General features: G+C 42.8%; 1 protein-coding gene across 1 annotated transcript; it reads right to left on the bottom strand.

Moving 5' to 3' along the window:
- Window positions 1-453: 453 nt before the first annotated feature.
- On the bottom strand, window positions 454-8,520 carry LOC133121516 (E3 ubiquitin-protein ligase TRIM35-like). The gene is made up of 6 exons (XM_061230736.1): window positions 8,131-8,520; window positions 5,257-5,352; window positions 3,925-4,155; window positions 3,211-3,233; window positions 2,995-3,113; window positions 454-2,578 (listed from the first exon to the last, which is right to left on the bottom strand). The coding sequence occupies exons 1-6, from the start codon at window positions 8,518-8,520 to the stop codon at window positions 2,034-2,036; spliced, it is 1,404 nt and encodes a 467-aa protein (XP_061086720.1). The 3' UTR covers window positions 454-2,033.
- Between the last annotated feature and the right edge of the window lie 1,550 nt (window positions 8,521-10,070).

Raw genomic sequence — 10,070 nt, 5'->3', positions numbered from 1 at the left:
TTATTTTTCATCTATCATAAATGTTGGAATACTTTCATGTTACCTAACTACGTTATTTAAGCCAATTCTTATTGGAATGAAAACAATGGCTAACTAATGCTAATGCATGAATACTCAAAAGGCAATGTAATGAATACTCATGTAACTAATACAATAGTTAGTGGTTTACAAATAGGGGAACTAATGGGAAGATAATTCCACGCTTAACTAAGTAATTTTTCCATCAGTTAATTAATAGTTGCAAGAGTTAATGCCAAATCATCTTATTGAAAATCGTCCTAGAATGTAAAAAAAAAAATACTGGGCTAATTAAATGAAATCCTGCATTTATTTGTACATTCATTTTTACAAACATTTTTCCCACAATTACACAATTGTTTTTTGTATAAAATTACAGAATTTTGGTTTTCACTGACAGTACAGTATATATATACACTTAGTGACCATTTTATTATGGATACCTGTACACCAGCATGTTAATGCAAATATTGAATCAGCCGTGGCAGAAACTAAATGAATAAGCATGCAGATATGGTATGTTTTTCAGACCTAATATCAGAATATGGACGGGAATAGGGAAATGTGACTTGGAGTGATTGTTGCAGACAGGGTGGTTTGAGAAAAACAACAACCACTAAGCAACAGTTCTGCAGGCAAAAATGCCTTGTTAATGAAAAAGGTCAGAGGAGAATGGGCGGACTGGTCCAAACTGACAGGAAGGTGACAGTAACATAAATAACCACACATTCCAACTGTGGTATGCAGAAGATCTCTGAACACACAACATGTCAAAAAGTGGATAGACTACAGCAGTCTAATAAATACCTAATAAAGTGCTCACTGAGTGTAGAATCACACTGCTTTTCAATAATTGACTTATCACCAGTATAAAATTAAATGAACTTAAGGAAATAAACTTTTAAAAAGCCAAATGCCCTGTAGGATATTTTCATTGTTGTGATCTCTTTTTTTGACTTTGTTAAGTCTAATAAATACTTAATAAAGTGTTCACTGAGTGTAGGTCCAAATAGGTCTCCTTGACGTTCTCCTTGGCGTCGTTTCATTTGCGCTGGGTGACAAAAACAGGTTGCAGTGACCATATTGTCATTAATATTATGCTTTTTATTCTTGCTTAATGTCTCTTGGACTTTAAGTTTCAGCATAGCGGTTGTTGAGATCAAGACCAGAGGCTTACACTAGTTGGCATTTTTACATACAATCCATTCATACTACCACTGGCCCATGACCCACATGGAATTAAACCTGCAGCCCCCGGGTAACAAGCCCAGCTCCTTAGCTGTCATACTACCCTGTAATGGCTGCAGAAGATCAAGTGAAACCCTTATTTCAGTCAATACCCAGGCAATTAGGCATGTAATCATACAGTACATTCTGCAAACCTTAAACCTTTGACCGCTAAGAACATTCTTATTACAGTGTAAACACTGTCAGATCATTTCAAGACGACCTTCTCAGCAATCATTTTTTCTTTGTCTTTACTTCATTCCTATTTGTAATTTTCAAGACATCAGATCTACTGTACTGTAAAAATGTACTGTACATTTAACAGTAAACGAGTAAGTGATAAATCTGTTGTGCTTATTTTACTCTTACATAATTATGCATATAGTAAAATTTAATGATAAAAAAGACGTGCAAGCAATGCCACACAATTTTAAAAGCAGAACTGGAAAATCCAGGTTCAGAAAGTAAAAAGTCCTCCCCACTACTTTTTGCAGAATTAGCACAATTCTTCAGCCAGGGGGTAGCAATGCACAATAAAATCAGCCAGCTGAGTTTAAGGGTGGAAGAAACATTACTTTACGTGTCATTTGGCAGACGCTTTTATCCAAAGCAACTTACTGTTGATTTCAGACTAAGCAGGAGACATTCCCCCCTGGAGCAATGCAGGGTTAAGGGTTAAGCGTCCTTGCGGGTCATGTACCTTAACCACTACACTACAGGGCCGGACTTTTACATTCTGACTCCAGGGCGTTCCACCTGTTTAAAAGCCGGAGCGTCCGCAGAGTTTCTCACGAGTGCGGCTCCACCTTTACAGACACCTTGGCGGGGAGGACCCGCAGGCCGTGGTGCCTGCAGACCGTGAGGAAGTAGGGGAACACCCTCTCGGTGAAGCGCTCCGTGAAGGTGTAGAGAGTCGCCCCGTCCGCGGCGTTGGAGAAGCTGACCCGTCCCTCGTCCCAGTCCAGCTCCACCCTCACCCTCTGCAGCGCCCCCGTCTGCACTGCGAGGGGGGTGGCGGGGGTCGTGCCGGCGGCGTACTGCCCCAAAAACAGCCCGATGCTCCACAGCCCCTCCTGGGGGCGGAGCGCCACGTCGTCCTTCCGCTCCAGGGACCCGGACGCCACGCCCAGGGCCCAGTCCGTGTTGGCGCCCACCTCCACCTCCCAGCTGTGCCGGCCCGAGCCGAGGCCCTGCGAGCCCAGCACCGTCTCCGAGTTGGAGAAGCGTTCGGGGTTACCGGGCAGCTGCTGGACCTTCCTGTACCTCACGCTGGTCAGGTCCTCCGACAGGATCTGCCAGGGAGCTGCCGTGTTGGGGTCAAGGGTCACCGGGGCTTAAAAAAAACAGAGACGGTGGCAATCACTTTTTGGAAGAGACGAACTCATAGCTCTAACTCGCTGTGGCCCTCATGAATGATTGAGGATTCCTTGCATTTCCACATTCTCAAAATATGCTTTTTTCCCAAAAATTAAGGAAAATGTTTTATTGAATCTGAATTAATGCTGTGTAGTATCAGACACTCACTGAATTGCACCAGCAGACTTTCGCAAGACCAGTGGTCTCCAGGTCAACCTGGTTACTTGGGTCTCAACAGGGTACTGATTTTGAGGTGAAAACAAAAACCAGCACATCCTAGCTCTCCAGGACCCAGGAGTTGGAGACTACTGCGTTAGACATACAGTACTGTATGTCCCCATGAAGCTCAAAGCTACATATAAATAAGTAAGATAAATAATATCTAGTACTCACTGTGCTGAATAGTCCCCAGCATCTTCTCCCAGACCCTGAACTTGAGGTTGCCCAGGTGTTTGGCCACGTCGATCAGGCCCCCTGGGGACAGGTCAGGTTCCTGCGGTGTGCTGGAGATCCTGTGTAAACACTGACAGGTGAATATTGCCGGGGAATATTGGTTTCACGTCAAAAAGAAATTACAAAATGGAGGGCAGTTCTTTACAGGTTCTTTACCTTTTTATTGTATCACTGAAGTTCTGAAAGAAATAAAAATGGTGAATTAAATTTTAAACCTTCTTTGATTATTTTGTGTATTTTGAGTCATTCATATTCTAATTATTGTGAGTATTGTTTTTATATGAAGTCTATCTGATTGTTGTGTGAATGTTTGCTGTGCATAAAAGTGGTTTTGTCATAATAAGGATGCATAAACACAGGACCTTAATAAAGTAACACCTTATTACCACTTTATGAAGTGTTTATTTCACTTCATAAAGTTATGCACGCACTCAGATTCACATATATAAAATGAGTATATTTTTAGTGTAGTATAATTGAAGATAGGATTTCCAAGACATACATATGCACACGCACACATGCAAAAACACACACACACACATGCACACATGCACACACACACACACACACACACATACAGTCTGTTAATTATGTTTTTATTACAGCAGCATGTAGTGCATATTCATAATGCAATCATGGGTAATAATTTTGACCCCTTCTATCATAATAGTAATTTCACATAAATCGATGTTAATGTTAATGTTCTTTTTCTAGAACAATTTGTGGGGCCTCATAATCTGCATGTCTTAATTCATGCAGAAGTAAAATTATAGATATTTAATTTTTATATCTGATTATGATAGAGCAAGTCACAATTGCCCTTGTCACTGTTGCCATTGGAAGCCTGTTAAGGTGTTGATCGGTGCTTACGTCCAGTAAAGCGATGTCTTCAGCTTTCAGTTCCCGTTCTGTGGCTTTAACCAGGTCAGAAAGAGAGCAAATCTCTCTTTTTATCTTTTCTAACTTCTCCTTTATCAACTGACTCTTCTGCTCCTCTTCCTCCTTCAGTGCAGAGATCCTGGCCTCCTCTTCCTCGCGCAGAAACTGGTGGAGTTTCTCAAACTGCTCCCGGATCTGCCTCTCTGTGTGCTGGGTCTGTATCTGGCAGAGAAATCGTTGAAATCATGGATATAAGTATCCTCACATATACAAAGTAATATGTGTTTAAATTGGATCCCATTGGACTCATTTGTACTCTGTTGAATTGAATTAATACTTGACGTTTTACTTTATGCTGTCTGGGAATTTTGTTTGCCAGGTCTTGTACACAGGTAAATCAAATGAATGCATGTATGTTCTTTTGCATTGCAAATTGTTCTGGAAAAGAGTAGCTACTAAATTAAGGTAATGCAGTTTAAGGAACAATGTACAAACACTTGCATATACTCACTCACATACAGTCTACACACAGACACAAGCACACATACACACAAACGTGCTTGCTCACATACAGACACACACACACACACACACACGCACACACACAATCAAAGACAGAAACAGGGAAGAATCAAGAGCAAGAAATAAATGATATTTCCTGTGGAGAAGCAGCATCCATGTGCAAAATAGATCAAACTTTAAAAAAATAGGTCAGTTTAAAGGAAACTAAAAACTGAAAAGTGGTTAATGATTTCACCGTAATACATACTGGGAGATTTGGAGTTAATTTTTAATGGCAGCCACAACAGATAGAATGTTTTTGCGGATTACATCTGAGGCATACTTTTCTGCTTCAGGTGAATGGACCCATGACACACTTTATATGATTCTGGATTTGTTTCAAAGTCTTATATGGCTTTTATCTTTATAACTATGCTTTTATGGTATATAGATATGTATTATTTACCTGTAGCGCTACCATTCAGCACCTTCCAATACAAGACAATAAAAAAAATGCAGTGTCCGATTATGCAGCCGGATATAAACTGACGCAAATCAGGTTAAGCACCACACCCAAGAGTAGAACGACAGTGTCCCATGTGGGACTGAAATCTGCGACCATTATCCATAAAAACCAGTATGCCACACTGCCACTGGACTGGTCACTGCTTTTCAGGGTGAAATGAGAAGCAGCAGAAAAGCTGGGACCAGTGACATCCCCCAAGTACTGTTTTCAGGCACAATGACGTCATCAAAAATCACATGACGGAGGGAGAAACGAAAGAGCGGGCTGAAACGGACAGGCAAAGTTTCCGTGGTTACCTTGACGTACTGGGCCGTCTGCGCGTAGTTCAGCTTCACAGCCTTGTAGGTGGACAGTTTCTCCTTCAGGGCCGCCTGCAGCTCCTGGAGTTCGGCCTGGAGTGAGAGGTCAGGAACGCCGCCATGTCATTCCAAAAGCGTCATTGGAAGTCTTTCAACTAACCCTTTTAACCCAAAGCTATTTCCCTGTTTGCGCTGCTCTAAGAATAAAGGCGGTTAACTGTGGAAACAGACACCAGAGACTTCGACGATGACAGAATTTACATAAACAAAAAGACATTTAAAAAAAAGGCATGATTTGGAAAATATTCATGGTACACACAGAATGTTGCTACATACAAAGGTAACACAATTGTGGGTATATGTAAGATATTGGATAATCTCCAATATGGTTCCCACCACTGGAAAACAAATAGCATATCTAAAAGCTGTCAAAATCAATGAAGGTTTCTAAGGAAAAACTGTACTTTTCACATTGAAATGCCCCCAATTTTTTAAGCTAATATGTGGCGTTGTTCTCAGATTTCTTTTTGATGAAATGCGGGTAAATAAATACCACTAGGGGGCAGGGTAATCCATTCATTGGGTTTTGTGGAGCGCTGGGGTCCCTCCCTTTTAGGATGCTATCCCAGAGTTCCCCTGGTCGGTGTGAACAGCCCACAGGATATATGGTGATGCAAAAGTCCGACAAAGCCGACTCAAAGAAAACAAAGTCCAGGAAGTGATTGCATTTGTGTCAGTCGCTGGACTTTGATGTAGTCTCTGCCGAGACCAACCGTATTTCCCCCCTATCGCCGTGACAACCAATCCTCCTGCAGGTAATAGGGTGGTGAGGCAGTTGTTGAGCCCATCGTCCCTCTTTTAGGTCTCTGAAGTTGGAGTCCCCCCTAAGCAGGTGGCTTTGTTAAATGACCCACACAGACCATCCTAATATAATATACTAAGACCGTAATATAATAATATATAATACAATATCCTACTCATTGGCTCTATCCATAACCTCAGAGCCATATTAATGTAGATAACATTTACATTTGTTCGGGCATTTTGATTCTCTTTCCTGTGAGCTTGCTTTTATTTTACACTCTACCATCCATTCAGTACAATAATATGAATTTTGGATGCTTGAACTTTTTCTGCTGTGAGAACAGGCTTGTGGAATTGATGCTGGACAAGTCTTCATTTTGCGTTTACTGAAATCTTACTTGCTGAGTCATGATAATAAATTGAGTGAGATAAGCTGAGGAGGAAGCATTGTTCTGTTAGCGCGCTCACGTGAGGCTAAGCCATATAATGTTAAATATACTCGGCTAACGCAGTTAACGATCACAAAGTTCACGCAACAGAATGTTGCTCCACTTCACTCTTCGGCACTACAAACAGCTACTGCTCATGAGACAATGCAGTGGTTTCAACAGGACAACACGATAGTGATACTGTTTGTTTTGCAAAGAAAATCCATAGACTAATGCCTATGTGCTCTCCTATTATACAAAAATCACTAGGCTACAGTCTATCAGATAGGCCTATGCAAAAATACAAAAATAACAAACAATAACTACAAACTACAAAATATAACAAACATAACTACACCCTGCAGGCCACACACTGTAGTGCAGAAGAGCTTGTGGCTATTTTAGACTCCACAAGCCACACAGTACTACAGGACAGACGGAGACTCTTCTACATCCTACAGGCCACACAGTACTACAGGAGAGACAAAGACTATTTTACACCCTACAGGCTACACAATACTACGGGTGATCCAGTGACTATTATACACTCTACAAGCCACATAGTACTACAGAAGACCTAGTGACTATTTTACACCCAACTGCCCACACACTGTACTACACAGGGCCGCACAGTGAAAGTCAGTGATTATTTTACACTCTACAGGCCACACAGTACAAGAGCATTTTACATCATACCTGCCACACACTGTTTTACTGAAGAGCTAGCGAATATTTTACACTCTACTGGCCACACACTGTTCTACAGAAGAGCTAATGGCAATTTTATACTCTACTGGCCACACACTGTTCTACAGAAGAGCTAATGGCTATTTTACACTCTGCTGGCCACACAGTGAATATGGGACCTTAATTCACGGCAGGAACGGCTATTTCTCTCATTCATATGTCTCGGAGTGTTTTTTTTATTATTTCACAGCCTCATAATGGCTTTCTTGACTGTCATTGGTACAACTCTGGCCCTCATGTTGACAAATGCTAATAACAGACAATTAAAGGCCTAGAATCAAGACGAGATACTGAAATGTTTCTTATACCTGCACTAAGGAAGGAATACCTGGGACCCGCAAGGTCGGTGGTTCAATCCTTGGTTTAGCCACAATAAGATCCGCATAGCCATTGGGCCCTTGAGCAAGGCCCTTAACCCTGCACTGCTCCTGGGGAGGATTGTCTCCTGCTTAGTCTAATAAACTGTACATCGCTCTGGATAAGAGCGTCTGCCAAAATGCCAATAATGTAGTAATGTAACATTCATTGTTTCATTTGAAATCTAATGTGCTGGAGTACAGAGCCAAAACAACACAAACTGTACCACTGTCTATACATACAGACTGTATACATAAAATGTGTAAAAAAACCAAAAATGTCGATTTCATATATTCAGACTTGTATTTTCAATGTGTATGATATGAATGACAAATGTAATCTCAACGGATTTATCAAACACATTTCAGAATAGTATTCCAAATGTATTTCAAAATGCAATGCAAATGCATGTAAAACGCATTGCGAAATGCATTTTCTTTCCCACATGGTATGTCAGTTGCTAAGTGTGCTCAGCTCGATCTTTTCGTTGCTGTTTATGATGATGTGCGGGGGGGGGGGGGGGGTGCTGTCTCACCTTGCAGCGTGGCAGCACCTCCTCCAGCGGGCAGAAGCTGTGGTTCTGGTGCTGCTGGGTCAGGCAGTCCACGCAGATGAGCTGACTGTCCTGCAGGCAGAAGAGCTTGAGGCTTTCCCCGTGGCTGGAGCAGGGACGGCCCCCCCCCCGCCGTTCCCTCTCCCTCAGGTAGGACTCGCAGGTGTTCCGGAGGGTCAGGTTGAGCACGGGCGCCTCCGCCGACACGGTCCGGCACACGGGGCAGTCCTGCAGGCCGCTGGAGAGCCAGTGCTGGGCCAGGCACGCCCTGCAGAAGCTGTGGCTGCATTTCAGCACCATGGGGTCCTGGAAGATGTCCGTGCACACAGGGCAGGAGAGGTCCTGCTCCAGCAGGGAGTGAGGGCTCAGCATCCTGTCTGCTACACACACACACGCACACACACACACACACAAGTGCTCTTAACACACACCCAGTCACACACAAACAAGTGATCTTAACACACACACAGTCACGCACACACACACAAGTGCTCTTAACGCACACCCAGTCACACACACAAAAGTGATCTTAAGACACACACAGTCACACACACAAACAAGTGATCTTAACACTCAGACAGAAACACAAACTATCCAACTTCCAGCATCCAGCTACCTCCCTAACACAGCTGAGCAAAATACCGAATGGACAATTCAGGCTGAAGTGAGGAATATAACTGAAAAAAGAACAGGTACAAGTGCGGGCATTTACAATGCAGGCAGAGATAATGAGTTATAAAATAACCTGTTCCTACTTCCTTGTAGGTGACAGGTGACTTTCTCTGCCCAGTGACATGTGCCTTTTTTACTAGGTGTCAGTAGAGGGCCATGTTGCCTGATGTTCAAAACTGCACATTTCCTCATTTCATGAATGTGATTAAATGATATTGTATTAGGCTCATCTGGCACCGGCAGATGATATTATGTCAAAAAGAAATAAAACTAAAAAATGTAAAATAGAACCCTTTTTTCCTGCCCAGTCTCAAGAGGATATTGGCAGGACTATTTCACAACAAAAAGAAATACTGCTGTCCGGGAAGTCAAAGAATAAATTATTTAATTATTGAACACATCGTGGGGAACGAAGCCAGGTTTTCTTCTTTGGCAATATGAGAAGCAGTGGGAAAACAATGGGGAGTCTCTTTGGGAAGAAGGACAGGATGAATGAAGTAGTGACTGCAACAGTGTGCGCTATTCCATACAGATCTAACACCTTCTCTGGAAAAATAAACTCATTTTTCTAGATCCTTGGGTCCATGTAATCCACACTTAGCCTTTTCAAGCAACGAAATAAAAGTGAGTGGAATTGCTCATTCTCTCTCCTATAAACCCGTTTGTGTCAACATGGGCTGGGCACAGCAAACCCACTGAAACGTTTGGCACTGTGCTAGTTTGGTGTTCAATAATGCGTTGCCATTTTAAACCAACCCAGACTAGTTTTAAATTCAAACGTTGGTGCATTGTTCTTTAATGGCGGCGTTGCGAATGTGCTACATACAGCATATGAATGTCAGGCCTAGGTCAAAGGTCGGGTGTATGTTTGAAATGAGACGTTTGGACCAATCGGGTGGTCCATGATCCATAACAGTATAGCCCTGGGAAAGTCATTGCCTTGTTCGCAGGGGGGCTGGAGCCTATCCCAGCATACATTGGGCGAAAGGCAGGAATACACCCTGGACAGGTCGCCAGTCCATCGCAGGGCACACACACCATTCACTCACACACTCATACCTATGGGCAATTTATACTCTCCAATCAGCCTAACATGCATGTCTTTGGACTGTGGGAGGAAACCGGAGTACCCGGAGGAAACCCACGCAGACACGGGGAGAACATGCAAAATCCCCAGCTGACGGGGATTCAAACCCAGGACCTCCTTGCTGTGAGGCGGCAGTGCTACCCACTGCACCATCCAAATCCAA

Source organism: Conger conger, chromosome 2, assembly GCF_963514075.1.
Source record: "Conger conger chromosome 2, fConCon1.1, whole genome shotgun sequence".
Taxonomy (NCBI): domain Eukaryota; kingdom Metazoa; phylum Chordata; class Actinopteri; order Anguilliformes; family Congridae; genus Conger; species Conger conger.
Note: the sequence above shows the minus strand (reverse complement) of the source record. Positions and strands in the feature narration are given on the sequence as shown.

Excerpts from the sequence above, each read along its gene's own strand:
- LOC133121516 (XM_061230736.1), bottom strand. The coding sequence starts at position 8,520 with ATGCTGAGCCCTCACTCCCTGCTGGAGCAGGACCTCTCCTGCCCTGTG. Across the intron at positions 5,353-8,130 it reads AGGTGCTGCCACGCTGCAAG|GCCGAACTCCAGGAGCTGCA; the intron begins GTGAGACAGCAC and ends CTCTCACTCCAG. Across the intron at positions 3,114-3,210 it reads TTCAGTGATACAATAAAAAG|GATCTCCAGCACACCGCAGG; the intron begins GTAAAGAACCTG and ends GTGTTTACACAG.